This window comes from Pararge aegeria, chromosome 12, assembly GCF_905163445.1.
Source record: "Pararge aegeria chromosome 12, ilParAegt1.1, whole genome shotgun sequence".
Lineage (NCBI taxonomy): Eukaryota > Metazoa > Arthropoda > Insecta > Lepidoptera > Nymphalidae > Pararge > Pararge aegeria.
Genome location: NC_053191.1, coordinates 13675955 through 13692322, shown reverse-complemented (window position 1 = coordinate 13692322; position 16368 = coordinate 13675955). Strand labels below are relative to the sequence as shown.

Sequence of the window (16368 nt, the reverse complement as noted above, 5' to 3'; positions counted from 1 at the left end):
GAGATCAAAATCGGGACCTTAACCTAAAACCACAGTGCACACTGTTACGCCGTCAAACTCTGTTAGGTGAATAGAGAAAATCTTAAGTTTTCAGTGACGATATCAGTTTTCTGTCCTGCGTTTAAAGTCTGAAACAAGTGAAAACTGTCGTTTTATAACTGAAAATATATTCTCTCCAGGAGACGAAATCCGTCTACAACGTATCAAAGATGAGATGGCTGGTGAAGGCGGTGGTGGTGATGAAGAAGAAGGCGATGAAGAAGCTGGCGCTGGTAAACCACTCGTGATAAAATTTTACAATAAGTGCGACATTTATGCCTGATTTCACTAAACCCTAGGCATCGCACATATCGAATGCCTACTGATTTAGGCAATGTGTGTAGAAAAAAAGCGTTTTACCAACTCTTAGGTGTCAACTAATGGTTAACCACTGTTGATATATACCTAGGAATCTTCTTAGTTTAGCTGTGACTTATTTGTTTGGCGTTAGTGAAAACTGGCATATTATATTATAATTTATATCCCTTACAAGGTAAGCTGTCTTAATATTTCTTTATCCTAAATGAAATAAGTTTTGGGACCGGCATTCGTACATTATTTAGACAGGTGATGATTTTATTGATGATGACATGTTTTATCTCATTAGCGTCTTGATGTCTTGACAAGTCCTTTGATTTTTTTAACACAAAGGAAACCCGCAAGGAACGTATTGTTGAGAATTCGAATTTCACGTTTTTATTACAGTTTTCGAATAGTACAGTCTGCCCTTTATATTGGTATTTTTGAATTATAAACCACTGTTTACTTTGCAGAAGGTGAAGAGCAACCTGAACCGGAACCCGAATTTGTGCCACCTGAATCGTGCCCTGTTTTGATAGTTGCCGCTAGTCCGGGAGAATTTATTGATAAACTGAGTAAGTTGCATATTCTTTGAAACTAAGATTTTCGACAACCTATATTGTTCAAGTTTCTGTAACTACTTCCGGAAATTTAATTAGGCCTTTATGTTTTCTACCACGAAAGTATATTAAGTGTTGCTAAGCAAACATATCCGGGTTAATTAATATCTTTATTGTCTTTTGAATTCCACATTAGCCCATACAGAATATTATAAAATGAGTTGGTTTGTTACCTACGAGTACGTTGGATTAAAATTTGCTTGAGACATAGGATACTTTTTATCGCCGGAAATCTTTCGATTCCCGAACCTAAATAACGCGGTTGGCTTTAGCTCTAGTATACCTAATAATATTTCAGGAGAACTACCTAAGTTAACAAAGCGTTTGATATCTACACTTATTGGTTATACTATTCTTTTCAGCCCTTCAAGGCCCTCTCGATAGAAAACAATGTCTTGCACCGTACAAACTATACCCGGTGAAAATTATCAATGAACTAACATCTGTACTGAAAGAGCAAAAATCTGGAGTATACAGAACTGGTGATGAGGAGGGCGCTGAAGAAGAAGGTACGCTTTAATGATCGAATTAAATATTTTCGCCAGTTTGCCCTATTGAAGTTAAAAAAATTGGTGTCCTACAGGGTTCATTATTGGGTAAATTGTTGTTTGACCTTTACATCAATGAAATTAAATTTTCTTTATACATGTCATATTATGTATTACATCGATTTCTATATAAAATGATTTTTCGGTTTAACAAGTTAAATAATTTAGTGACCAAGTTTGGGAAAAAAAAGTTGGTAAATAATACGTATTTTTGTTAAAATTGACACTCAGGTGACGGTGGTGACGACCTAATAGACCCATTGGACGATGCAGCGATGGGCACATACTTTATACGCATCGGTCGAGCTGTAGCGTCGGTTCGGGGCCGAGTGGCGCAGAATGAAAACTATTTTCTTGATCAACCTAATAGGGACAATCAGGTAAAATAATAGCTGTTCATGCAACTGTGACGTTATGATAAGTAATGTAAACTATACAAAATTATTATAATAATAACTAAGCAAAACACTATATTTCTTTTTTAGGATGCGGCCAATGCAGCTATGGGTATAATTGTAGATCACATAGAGCCGTACATCCATTGGAAACCGCAACTGATCGACGCTATACTCAAGTATGGCGATCGACTCTACACAACGTCTTTACCACGAGCCGCCGCACCTCCTAAACTGACTCCGTCTGAAATTGAACCAGAATTTCATATCACTAGTTTTAATGTGAGTATTTCAGACACATGACTTTACACACACCATCTTACAAACCAACACACATTATATGCACAAGAACATACACACTTGCGAATGCACATTGCACATACGAATCATGATGAGAAAATTTGTTATCTTTTTTAGATAAAATTGGAAATTGATCAAGAGGTCGTGCAGGGTGACATTAGAGCTCAGGCAACTGGTGCTGTGCTGAACTTCCAGAGGGCCATTCTGAAATTCTTTGAAACAGTATATTTTTGAATTGATTTAGCGAAATATTGTCTAATTTACTAAAAATAACTATTTCTCACTAGCGAGATGGTAAGCTTTTTGTGTAGTGTAAAGAGAAAGCCAATATAATTACGTCTCGGGATGCCGCAGTGAACTTTATATTTGAACGTCCGAAAAAGAAATAAAAATATCTGAATATCTTATTTTAGGTAATGATGTTTCATATCACATTTCAGTCACATTCAATTTTTTTTAATCAAGATATCAATTAAAATACCAAAAACACAATGTCTGTTAAAATATCAGGCAATCAAATTAACTTTTACACATATTTTAAGCTTTAGAAACCTTGAAACAGCTTCAAAATTCAAACTAACGTGTAAGGTACAAAAGCATATAAATATATGCATATTTTTTTTATAATTGTAAACGTTTCTCTTAGGCAAAATACGGCATTCTGTGCGCTAAAGACTATTGTGTCGGACTATGGCGTGGGGCGGACGATAACTCCTTCTGTTTATGGGAGCCGCATGCAGTGGGGCCCACTGGTTGTATTTCCCCTGGAGGGGGTGCGGGCCTCATACTGTTTGCGAGTGCCGACCAACTCGCCGGTACTCTGAAAACCACTATGGACAAGTTGGGAAGACCTGGCTCCAACAAGTATTGACATTTAAAAATATCAAGTAGACTTTAATAACACTAGGCCCGATTTCACCTTTGAAACTAAACGCCTTAAGCTCTAAGCTACATTCAATCAAATCAAACTGAGATCAGAGCTGCAGTTTGAACATTTGAAACTATAGAAAAAAGTAGTATTACTAAACTTTGTTTACAAATTGAATCGTGAAATTAGTCCTTATTAAGACTGACACATATAGTAAGTAAAAGATAGTAGCACGTGTTACTTTGCGGAATTCCATGATGTACATTGAACGTAAAGCGTAATTTGCTTATATCCGTGACCGAATTAATCTAGTTCCCACACCACATATTTTTTGTCTTTGCGCATTGTAACAAATAAAACTTTCTACCGATATATGCACAACAAGGCAACAACACACATCGCTTGAATTCGCACAAAATAGTAGTAGCCGATGTAACATTAAATTTGTTTACTACTCAACAGTAATAGCAGTTTCAGTTCAAATCGCATAGTGCATAGTTATGGTAAATCATGATGGTTTACAGGTTCTCAATAGCATCAGTGAGAGTATTCTGGGAATTGGCGAAGATTCCCAGTATCGTCACTGCACAAGGCGCCGTTCCCGATGAAGGATATGAATGGAAGGTAAATATAGTTAGAAAATAAAAAAATAGATTATCGAAGAAAATTGTTCTTCGTTACTAATTTTCTTCACGTACTTCTGTTATAATTTACCGAATGAGTCGTTGATAAACTTGTGTGTTTTTATATTTATACAGCCAAATGACGTTGCAAAATTTGCAAGTTACTAAAAGGCGTTACAATTTAACAACTTTCATTATTCTACGATATGTCACCCTCCTCTGAATATATATTTATCTATAGGAAAGTTTTGGCAGCATTTTTGGTGCTGCAGCGATTGTGACGATTGACCTCTGGGAAATCTTTGGAAATATTTCTGATCAGTAATATGCTTAATTTTTGATAAAACAATTTCTATATTCCCATAGGTACTGACTGCATATGTGGAAACTGCTCGAGGCCGAACAATTCTTCGAGGATCACGGCCACCTGATTTAGTCAAGTGAGCATTTATTTTGATTTCATCCATTCAATAGGCGTTAAAATGTTTACATATTTTTTGTCATCATATATGGCAATTCGGATTTAGTTTTGTTTGTCAATACAGTTGGGTTTTGGTAGGCATGTTATGATAAGAGCAAGAATCGAATCCGAATGCTAAATAAATGTTGATTTACTATTTATTGTCGTTGATCCGAAGGAAAATTTCGTAGCGAAGTAAAACTGTAAAGTTCACAAAAAAAAACAGTCTATGCCAGCAGCAGAAATACGAGGGTAATTGTTCTATCAGTATAACGACGAAGCTTCGCCAAGAAATTGCTTGTATGATTGTGTAAAGCCCTTTACTCGTCCACTCATCAACGTCGTCGAATCAACGAGTATGATACCTAGACATTCAGTGTCCCGGCACATGTACTGCCGTACACCATTTCCATAAGTACTGTCCAATTTTTTGGCACCACCCGGTCTACGTCAAGAAATCCTGGGAATTCCGGGAAATCCTTGTCATAGTCAAATCTGGATATTACAAAACCATAATTTGTATACTAAAATCTAGATTTACTCGTGACGCTCTCCTCCAAACATCATGCGGGGCGGTAGTGGGCGCTTGCATGTCGCACGTGAGACGTCCTCACCTCTGGACTCGGAACACTGTCGACGAAGTTATGGCCGTCGCTTGCCAGCTGTTTGCTAAATCTCTTGGCTCTTTGGGATACGAGTTCAGGCCTGGGGAAGATATTCTACTACCACTACAGGTAAATTCGATTATTATTTTAAAGCGATGTATATAATAAAATTTGTCTTTATATATTTTACAGATATTAATTACATAGCAATCATGGAAAGCTTGTTTTTAGCTATTATGCTAACTTTGCAAGCCTATATTACTATATTAATTTTCGTTTTGGTTTCTGTTATTAGTGAGTTACATTTAAGAAGTTGATAAAACTATATTAATTTTAGTTTCGATTTCTATTAATAGTAATAAGTGTCAAAAGTTAGTTTTTCAGAACTCTACGTATACCACAACGCATACATAACTTACATAAAATTTAGCAGACAACTCTGTAGAAAAATCTTACAGTTTTGAAACCTTACCGTAAAGGTGTATTCGCCATTATTGGTTATGTTATACTTCTATTGTTTTTTCAAGGGAAATAAATTTTTTCGAGCAGAATGTGTTTGTTGTAGGTTTTAAAACGCTTTGTGTTGGGCGTCAACTACGTGCGGTATGATTTACAGCAAGTATACTCCGGTAAACTGGAGCAGAAGACACCTACTGAGATGACGGTCAGGTAAAGCAAAAGAGCAAAGCAATTGTTTGTATACTGAAAAACAATTTACTATTCGATTCTACATAATTTTAGGGTAATCGATATACTATATGATGCAAATTGTTTTTGTATAGAGCAATTATTACAATTCACTGGAATTTGTTCTTTAATGTTCGAAGGATCCGATCCCGATGGCTGTTTTACTTACCCTTCACTTTTTCTATATTCTATTAAATTTGAAAAATATAATTATGTATAAATATCAAAAAAATATTTAATATATCTGGCGGTGTGCTGTCGCGCTAATGACAATGTTCTTTTTAAAATTCATACACGTTGTAGAGAAGAAAGGATTGAATAAAACAAAGGAGTGTTATAATAAATTCAGTGCAACATTATTTCCTCCGTTTGGATGATATAATGGGTATTATGACATTGGGTGTTTTAATGTTGTCATTAAGCTATTTCAGAATCTTTTATAGAGGATTTAAACCATGGGAGTGGATAAACAAAATAATGCACACGAGCTGCAGATTACCACGGAGTTTAAAAATCGATGAAATAGTAGGTAATATCCCGGAAATCCGGCAAAGATAACTCTTTAATATTAAACTATTTATAACGACGTGGTTTGGTTTAGGATCATATACTCTCAAGGCTACTGTAATGAGGGTTGAGGACTATAATCTCTACAAAGTTGTGCGCAAAATATGATCATAATATCGAACTTAACAGATGTGCGTTAGAGCGTTTTTTCGAGACGCACACGCACGGCATCTTGTGGTCGATACCACACGCTGTTGCGGTTTGGCGCGTGGCGGGCGCTCCGCCCTTCTACATGATGGAGCCCCACGCTTGTGGACCCACGGGGTTGAGGATTGATGCCCAGGTAAACATATTATATTAAAATACTAGTCTTATTAAAAATTTCGGGTCCAATCAATTACAAGATTTCGAAATAATTGGCCCAGTTGACTTAGATTAGATGAATGTTAAAGCTTACAGTCAAGCTTTCCATTTTATTTCATTAACTTTTTGGTTAACTCATCTTTTTGGTGCGGTAATCCATCTTTCAAAGAAGTGGTGATAGCCGATTGAGTGAGCCGAGTTTGAATCTGAGCACGCACCTGTAACTTTTCAAAAATATGTGCGTTTCAAGCAATTAAAATATCACTTTCTTCAACGTTGAAGGAAGACATTGTGAGGAAACCTGCATACCTGAAAGTTTTGAGTTTCTCCATAATGTTTTTAAAGGTGTTTAAAGTCCCTTTGGGTCCACAAATAGCCCCTTCTCATTGTGGGAAGAGACCCAACGCTAAACTCTTAACAAAAACGTTTTAAAGCAACATTATTTTGATCACAATATAAATTGTGTCGTAGGATGATGGCGCTGCGTGTGTTTTAACGTTTACTTCGGCGAAACTGATGGCGTTTGCGTAAGTGGAGATTTATCTTCTCGTGGGTTAAATTTTTCTGTATGAGTCTATCTTACTTTTTATAAAATTTACTAATGTAATGATTGTATTTGTATGTTTTCGTTATTTTTTTCTAAAAATCCTTTGATATGGGTGTATAGCAAACATACTATTTAATGTAAATCATACACATTATGATGTTACGTAAAACTTTACTTAATAGGTAAAATAATTAGTAGTTTGAAATAATTAGGATTGTTTTATATTAATTAAATTGTTGAATATTAAGAAACTTGGACGTAATTAAGACGAATTCAGTTAGCTTAGCGTAGCGTATAGTTAATCAAGTTCACGGTAAATCCGATACTACTGATCCATTCCTATTTCATTGAATCACTAACAATCAATCTAGATACTACTAATACAATATAGTAAAAGATTACTATTAAAACAAGCCTTCTAAAATTTCAGTTATCTTCAAAACATACCGGTGACTGAACGACCAAAGCACGACTTTCAACTTTACGCAATGGCTGTAACCGTCCAGCCCATTAAGAAACTAGGTGGCGTTGATCCACCCATAGTTCGCGCACCGCCGGGTGTCAAACTTGTACCAGCTACTAGCAAAGTTAGTTCAGTACAGCATTGATAAATGAATGCCTTTTCATATTTTTATGCGTTCCACACCCAAGCAGTTTTTATCAGAAACGTTTTCAACGTTTCGTGCAAGTTGATTCGATATCAAATTCGAATGATTTCCAAAAATTTAACGTCATCATAAACTGCGACGAAATCGTGAATTTAATTTACTCCAACAAAAATCTAAATTAAAATTGCATAGTTCTGGTCCAAATCCAATGTGCATTCGAATTTATTATAGAATCCTATTAAATATAAAAAAGCAAGAGAATTATAAAGTGTTTATATATACCCTTTAAAAATATTTAAATAATAAAGCTAAAACTGTAAACGATTTTAAATAATGAACTATTATAATTTTTATTATTAAATTGTCTGCCTCTACTACCCCAATTACTCATTACAATTTCTTTTAATTATTGGGATAATATTATTAACAATGTATAAATAATGTAAAGTGAAATGCAATTAAATTAAAATTTTAATTGAAACACGTGGATCGTTTCTTCTGTAAGCTGCATGAAAGAAGGACAAACGACCAAAAAGGACACTTTTGCTTTTAGGCTTTTAAATAAGAAAAGGAATTGAAAGTTTTTAAAAAGATTCTTGAATTTATACTAGGTTACCATAGAGGGTAAGAAACGTCGTGCTGCGGAAAAAGATAGAAAACATCCTCCTGGTAGTGCCACATGTGTTGATGCGCAGAGAGCCTCTGAGAGAAAGGATAAAGGAGAAGGGAAGCTGAAAGGTCAGCATGATTTTATACTTCTTGCTTGCGTGGAACTTTTTTTTTTACGTAAAGCCAGTCTACTAGACACCCTTAGTGCAAGCGGAATAAGGATATTATATTTTAAAGACAATAATTTTGTTTTAGGTCAACGCAATACAAGTGGTTGGCTAGTCCTCAATGATGGCACCCAGTTCCTTTCGGCTCAACACTCGATGTGCTGTCGGAAATTCCCATTTGCTTCACGTGGTAATCAGGTGAGAACAGCTAAGAGGGTTCGCTTCTGATAGGCATAATTCTAAGCTAATATGGGACGAAAGCGTTAAAAGTTATTTGTTCTGTGGTTTTAAAAAAAAATAGCTTAGCCTAGTAAATTCAATCAAATTGTCGCTAGAAGTAACCTATATTTGACTACTTTGTAATACGAAACGCCATTCTAGATAGAGCTTAAGCTCGTTCTCTAAAGTTTGCCTGGGGCATAATCGTAGGGGCTTCGTGGAAAAATAATCTAGATGTTTCCAAAGTTTTCGCTTTCACTCGAAGTTGGTTGGATCTTATTCCAAAATATTCGGTTTTGAAAAAAAATAATTTAGTAGTGCTTTTCTTATATGCAGGAAAGAGTAGGAAAAGAACAGCTAGTACTACTTTATTCAATCTGCCTTCTTAAGATTTTGGATCACATTGATTATTATTAATATCGGAAACTGTAATAACTGGAGCAGTCGCAAGACCGCCCGCCGGTCTTGCGACTGCTCCTACTACAATTGTTGAGTCAACACATGATGTTCTCTCACGCTTCTTTTCTTTCTGCTTTTTCTTGAATAATAAAATAGAAAATTATTATCAATACGCTGTGGACTAGTTTATCAAAAGCAAATGTCGATTTACATGCTTCGCAGGCTCTTTCTTGTTCCATTATGGCGGTAGCAATGTCTAGAGTGGAAGATGTATGTCGATGGTGTTCGTCCACCCTTGACCAGATCCTTGAGAGCGGTGATCAACTTTACCAGGACAGCTTTCTGCACTTCCGACCACCTTCTAAAATACTTAATATCGTACAGGTGAGAATATAGAATGCAGCTTCGACTAATTTCGTTTCTTTGGAGATTTTGGACCTTTAGCTAGTCAAAAATTTTTTAAATAAGCACCTAATTTATAATATTTTATTATTACTTGGTTTAGTTAGGGCAATTCTATCCCAAAAATGATCCATCTTAGACCACATTTGATTACGAATTTCTTTCTCTTCGGTTTAGCCAACAGATTGTTTTGTTAACTTTAGTATTATGTAACTATAATCTCGCAATCCTGAATTTATTTCGAGAAATTATCAAAATTAAGTTCTTAGCATAGCCAAAGATTTTATGCTCATTGTCATAGAATTGCGCTTCTGGTGAAATTTCAGATCCTGCGGAAATTCTATACGCCTGGCAACTGTGTGTGTCGCGTTGTTGTGTACAGGCCTCGTCAAAAAGGCACCGTAGATAATGATCTTCTTGAAAAGGTAATGTTTCATTTTTATCTTGATTATGTCACTGAATAAGAATCTGTCAACAGATTTGGATATTTCTTTTACCTCTTGAAAGTCCATCTAGATTCTAGATGATTCTAATTAATTTGACAAAAGTTTAGATGCCAAAACTCCTTTTCGGACAATTTGCTGTTATCGTCAGTGTGTAACAATATAAACAATATACTGAATGATGGAGATAGTTTTCTGTTACAAAAATTGTCATCGGCGATGGCAAATTGAACTTCAAGCAACAGCAAACTATTGCCATAGTTTAGAAAACAGTTTACTTTCAATCTTTCAAACAGTAATCGTAATCTTCCTAGGTTATGTTATTCGTAATACGTTTACAATAGCGCTTCTAACATAAATGCAAAAAACTTTAGCTATGAAGCGATCTTATCACTACGGTATGGTAGATTTTACCCTTAGACCAAAAGTCCGAACTGTCTTCCTTGCCTCCTCCGGCTCGGTGGAAGGCAGTAAGTCCTTCCACCGAGCCGGAACTATTAGCACAAAATAATTAAAATTAGGTTGTCCTCGGTAACTTAGTTTAGTTTTTCCAGGATCGGCTGCACTTCTACGAAGCAAAAGCATTCTGCAGCTTTGCCCAAACGTTATTTATCCTTATACTTACACGTTCCTGGATTAATGCGCGACACATTACCATCTTTCTCTTTATACTATTACTATGATCATCCCTCAGATCAGCCATCGTCTTTAAGTCGTTATGTTGGAAGGCTAACTAGCTGTTGCAACATACAGCCGAGAGATTTACGGTTTTTTTACAAATTCTTCAGAACCGTTTGTTTTTTGGGATAAAAAACAGCCTATATCCTTACAATTCTTCTATCTTCTATCCAAAAATCTGGTTGATTGATTGCTTTGTTAAGGCTTGAAGGAAGGATAAACAAACAACACACACTTTGGCATTTATAATATTAGATTCTCTATTATAATACATTCTTACGTTAAATCATTGTTATATCACTTTTGAACAGGTCACAGAATTCTTCCGGGAAGAGAAATCGGGTGTGTTCGTTGCAGGCCGCGGAGATTTCGCCGTTGCACTCTTCAGGACTCCAAGAGGTAGCATTATCCTAATCAGGAAAACAACTTTTAAACGAAATCAGATTTCTATGTTAATGAAGAGATATTAAGAAAATACCTCTAAAGAAGAAAGACTCTTTTAGTTCAAGTCTACGTAGTGCAGTCTCATGGAGCAGTGCTAATGGATGGTTGACAGCAGTTTTTATTCGTCGTTTTTAAAAATGGAATTTAATTTAATTAGTGTGTGTGTGCTACCTACTTTTCAGACGGAAAGACACTAAACGGCCTGAACTTGGTTACTAAAGCCGGTAGCATTAGTGTTTAGCATAGTATTTAGCAACTATCCTCATACTTTAATGTATGCCTATGGTCATAAAAAGGTTTATTTTTATCATTTTCTAAAAAAAATATAACTAGTACCATGACATGTTCAATATTGAACTTTTGATGCATTATTCGGTAAAGATGTTGCACGACTCATGATGCGAAGCATCAGAGAGTGCTTTACGATCGAAAAATTTTTTTCGCCTCATTTCGGCGGCTATTTTTATTATTATAGCCTTGTTAGTTCACGGAATCAAGATATTTTGCATACTATTGTCGAGATAATTTAATGGAGATTAATTCCATACTTTTAAAAAATTGATTTACTGCAATAGAATTGGAAAAAAACACCAAAATAGGTCAAAAAATTTTCCTGTCCGTCATGTGTGAAACCCGAAAACACTCTTAACTTGTGAAAAAATCCATTATTTGAGTTAATAATGGATTTTTTTAAAAGTCGATTAGAATTTTTTTTTTTAAATTAAAAAAAAAAATTCTAATCGACGATTGTAGGTCACTGAATGCGAATGATTAATTAATTCAGTGTAGTTTAATTGCAATTGAAAAAAACGAAAACTGCAAGACTGTATATCTATATATATCCATGTAAAATTAACATGGATGGTGATATATCTATATCTATAGATATTATGTACATTTTATTCCACCAGGGGCGCCTGTGTATCACTTTCCTAGTACAGCTGTTTTAAATTTTTTTTTTTTTCTTTTTATTTTGCACGACTCATGTGTTTTTTTTTCGTTATTTATTGACAAATAATTGGATAGCTATTTTATTAATGAGTCGTGCACTTTGGTGAATTTAAGTGGGAGATCCCGGGTTCGATTTCCGGCAGGGGCAATTTGGGAATTTATTATTTCAGTCAAGGAATAACTTGTAGTGGAAAAAATATATAATATACAACAACCAATACTTCACAGACTTTAAAGGTTAATTATGTACTATCTCTGAGACTTATCCGTAAAACCGAAACCTTATAGTTTTTGAGTAGGTAAACAACCGTCATAGTTTTTACTGAAAGAAATTAGGTACAGCCCTAACATCACATGCAAAATTAAAATCAAGTGGGTCCTGTCACTTTATTAGGTAGGTCGCGTAGCGTAGGTAATATGCGCGTGTCGCGCTTTTATCTTCAATAATGTTGTCATAAATAAACACTTGGAATGTTTTGAATTCGTTTGTATACAAAAATAAATATGCTTCTTTTGAATTTTTTACAGGGTGATTCCTTATGAAATATACTTATGCATCCTTCAATATTATTTCGTTATTCTAGTGCACGTTGTATATATACTATATATATGTACAATATATATGTACATGCATACGGATTATATGTAGATTTGCAAAGCTGCAGTGGCGCGGTGGGATTTTACCGGCTGTCAATTTTAGGTTACTACATGTTTGACCCGGCGGACCGCGATCGTTACGGGCGTGCGGTGGCGCCGTCTTGCCGCGGCCGAGCGCGCGCTTGCTTCTCCCAATACCCCAATGTGAGTTATACACAGCCAAAGCGGTCATCGATATACATTAATAGATATAGCGTCGCTTAGCTAACAGCCGAGGCGTGCACAGGGTTTTTTTACCAGGGTTGTACTTAGGGTAGGCATAAGCAGAAAGATGACATAAAATGAAAAATATTTCCCCTCCTATACGAGTAATATAAAAATTGTAGGGTTGGGTAGCACTGCTTGTGCGCTCATATGAAGTGAAGACCACTGCCGAACCATTACCGCATATCCATTAAAATATTTGCACGTAAGTTCTTTGTAACTTTTGTCCTCCTTTCCAGCTTAGGGTCTTTAAGGTTCGGTTTCGTAAGTTTTCTTTTCGCTGCCGCTACCACGTGTTTGCCCGGTCTACACAATTTAATCTAATACCTAGGTAATAAATAAGGTAAAACAATTGCTAGGAAATAAAACTTATAGATGTTTCCCACCATGTTATGTATCTCCTTAAACTATGCCAATTTGACTTGAACAGTATTGTTAGCTAAGCGACGATAGTCTTGCAAACAAGTACACTAATTCATCTCACAAATAAACCAGCGCCATCTTTTAGAATACTCTTAAAGTACTAGTAAACAAAAGAACCTTTCGTATTTTAGTGACGACAATGGGGCTTATCATTGTAAAAAGAAACAAGAGTTTCAAATCTCGTGCTTGCCGCTTGATGATCTTAATATGTTTCAGCGCCAATAAGTTGATGCCATCTTTTGTGTTTAATGACCCTGTCCATATCAACGCAGCAAAATTTGTGTCTCACTAATATTACTGTGTTGAGTGAGCGCGTCAGTGCGGTGATTCGGGGGTTTCCGCACTAATCACCGTCTACGGTCCGAACTACTCGTATATTATATCTAAATAAAGAAAACCCAGTAACACATAATAACAATTTTAAAAACCTGCTACGCTTAAATATTTTAGGAGTTTTTGTTCTTGGAAAGCTATAGCAACTTCCTGAAGTCTGAAGACAGAACACTGAGCTTAGCTTGATAATATTAAGCTTACAATTTTCTTCAGATTAAGACTTTAGCTGAGAAGCTGGGACCCAACATTCCACCTGATATTAGTCAGGATAGCGATGACAATAATAAAGAGGTGGGTATAAATCGTATTGATATTCTCTAAAGACACCATCTTATTTCGATTCTCTCAGTTGTTGATCAAAAACTAATTAAAAATATATGAAAATGAGAACACGTTTTATCATTATAAGTGGTTAGAGCTGGCTTCCTTTAGGGGGTGCCGATTTCGATCCCCGGCACGAACTTGTAACTTATCAAGTTTGTGCGTTCTAAATGATTAAAATATCACTTGCCAGTGTTTGGTTTCAACGGTGAGGGAAAACATCGTGAGTTAACCTGCAAGCCTGAGATTTCGCATAATGTTCTTAAATGTGTGTTGGTCTTTTTTTGAATTTTATATCATTAGATAAATAGAATATTTTAGCGATTATTTTTTACCGCCATCATGCCTATTGCAAGCGTCCACAAATTCAGATTCTTTGTGATTGTATCGATTGATAAAAATACACAGACTATTTAATAAGCCCGCCAACTCGCATTGTAGCAGCCTGATGATCTCAACCCCTTTTTCCTATCAAGATGAAGCCAGCTTACTCTATTTTTTATTTTTTATTTTACTAGAATTAAGCCCTCGACTGCAATCTCATCGGCTGGCTAAGATGGCAACAGGCTAAACTGTTGGGGTATGCCGGCCATATCGCTTAGTGTTATTTCTTTGTCGGTACTAGTCACGGTTGGTAGCTAGCCACGGTCGAAGCCTCCCGCCAGCCAAAAACGTAACTTTAATTGTGGATGATGAAGATGATTTTATTTCTATAGGTTCACTTTGAAGAGCCGGCCAAATTTGCTATATTCGGTATGGAAGTCACCAGCCTTCGTCGATTGAATCAACATGAAAGATAGTCTGGTGCAGACTTAAATGTAGCCTTATCTAATATTAATTGCTAGCTAATGATGCACTTTCGGGTACACATATCTCTAATCTCAACTAAATTGATACGTCCACAAATACCGCTATCCTTTATTACAGGGAACATTGTGAATTGATTTTTTTTTGAGATATTCTATCTCTTTATATTTTATTTGTTAACATATTTTACACTAAAAAGTAACGAAATGATTGTCTATATAATAAGACAAGTTAGAGAAAAAACTTGAGTATTTACAACTGTAAATTTAGTTTTAAAACAGATTCTATTGAAATTTTATATCTAAAGTTTTCGTCTTGGATGATGTACGGAACTGTATACTAATTGGGAGAGCCAAAGAAAGAAATCCCTGCTAGTTGAATTCCTAAAATGTGGCTGTAGCTAAAATATAAAAAAAAAAAATTTTGTTTAGCGAATTGTTCAATTGTCGACTTCTTAAATAGTTGAATTCTCAAATTCATTTTCTTTTTCAAAATGTGGAGTTTTAGGAATAATAATATGAATTTTAATGTAACAAAATGTGTTGAACTGTTAAAATGTGTTTTCAAGGAGAGGTTATCGACGTTAGCGAAAAAATTAATATTAAAATGTCGAATTGTAGGAAGCGTTGAGATATGATAAGAAAATCATACATTTCAAAGATATGTGTTAGAATGTGTTAGAGTTTAGATATTTAATTCAGAAATTTTTATCGGTGAAATATGTTCCCAAGTGAATCCTGCCGCTTGTGATTTGATTCTTTGTCCTAAAGGTTACAGTTCTAGTGGTGTTCATAAATGTGGTTAGGTACCATATTGAGAATGGACTAAACCAAATCGTGCTTTCTTCGCTCATATTATTATATTGAACTAAAAAAATAAAGTGTGTAATTGCACACGAGTGGCCCTCAAAGGATGCCGTTTAAAACGTATTTTATACATACGGAACCATTTTATCACCTCTAGCAACTTTTTGTTTAGAAATTAAAATTGTATAATTTAACTTCGGTTTTTAAATGTTTGTAATATTTTTCCGGTTTAGCATATCCTATTTGAAATATAAACATTTGAATTGTACTAACGTCTTTTATTCTAGTCGGTCGGCTTAGTCGGTCGACTGGCGTAGTTGGCAGCGACTCTGCTTCTTGAGTCCAAGGACGTGGGTTCGATTCCCACAAGTGTAAAATGTTTGTGTGATGAACATGAATGTTTTTAATTTTCTGGGTGTTTATCTGTATATTATAAGTATTTATGTAAGATATTCATAAAAATATTCATCAGCTATCTTAGTATCCATAACACGAGTTACGACTTTGGGGCTAGATGGCAATGTGTGTATTTTAGGGGTACATATTTATTTATTTATTAATTAATTAAGGGGTACATGGGAACAAAATTCAAATCGAGTCTTCATGCACTCTCAACAGATTGTGTGAAGTTCTTAGAAATATTGCAGGTTTTTGCCAGAATAGTTCTCACTACGCCGTTTCCCACAATGCCGCTTCGAGATTAGTGTCACTAAGCCACGCCTGCTATGCCATAATTATTAAAGAATGAAAACAAAGGTTTTCGTGGTTAATCAAAATTACTAAAAATATTTAAACGGGTACTACATACCATACACATACGACAATATTTTATTATATATATAAATAAAGGATATGTCTCAATAGACAATACACTTTTTTTTCCCCAAATAAAAATAGGTAAAAAGCTAATAGAAGCAATTACGTTCACGTCTGCGCGGCGATTGAATAAAGTATTTAACCCTTGACTTTTATTCTGTTGGTGACAGCTATATTATTCACGAGTGTTTTTATGTTTGCGGCTTCATTATTCGGTAC

The 16368-nt window shown here is 35.2% G+C and overlaps 1 protein-coding gene across 4 annotated transcripts in view; it reads left to right on the top strand.

The window, feature by feature from the left end:
• Positions 1-15551, top strand: part of LOC120628085 — a 32942-nt gene extending 17391 nt beyond the window's left edge. For 2 of the 4 annotated variants that reach the window (XM_039896296.1, XM_039896299.1), the window contains 22 exons: positions 180-272; positions 813-914; positions 1322-1468; positions 1739-1887; positions 1993-2184; positions 2320-2424; positions 2849-3066; positions 3595-3694; positions 4060-4133; positions 4689-4887; positions 5324-5427; positions 6142-6295; positions 6787-6842; positions 7293-7449; positions 8082-8208; positions 8335-8444; positions 9087-9248; positions 9593-9691; positions 10699-10786; positions 12483-12583; positions 13613-13690; positions 14437-15551. In XM_039896296.1, coding sequence (XP_039752230.1) covers positions 180-272; positions 813-914; positions 1322-1468; positions 1739-1887; positions 1993-2184; positions 2320-2424; positions 2849-3066; positions 3595-3694; positions 4060-4133; positions 4689-4887; positions 5324-5427; positions 6142-6295; positions 6787-6842; positions 7293-7449; positions 8082-8208; positions 8335-8444; positions 9087-9248; positions 9593-9691; positions 10699-10786; positions 12483-12583; positions 13613-13690; positions 14437-14520 — 2699 coding nt within the window. In that variant the 3' untranslated portion in view covers positions 14521-15551. Of the gene's footprint in view, positions 1-179; positions 273-812; positions 915-1321; positions 1469-1738; positions 1888-1992; positions 2185-2319; positions 2425-2848; positions 3067-3594; positions 3695-4059; positions 4134-4688; positions 4888-5323; positions 5428-6141; positions 6296-6786; positions 6843-7292; positions 7450-8081; positions 8209-8334; positions 8445-9086; positions 9249-9592; positions 9692-10698; positions 10787-12482; positions 12584-13612; positions 13691-14436 lie in introns of those variants that run through there. The other 2 variants (XM_039896297.1, XR_005658948.1) reach the window with 2 other exon arrangements.
• The last annotated feature ends 817 nt before the right edge of the window (positions 15552-16368 follow it).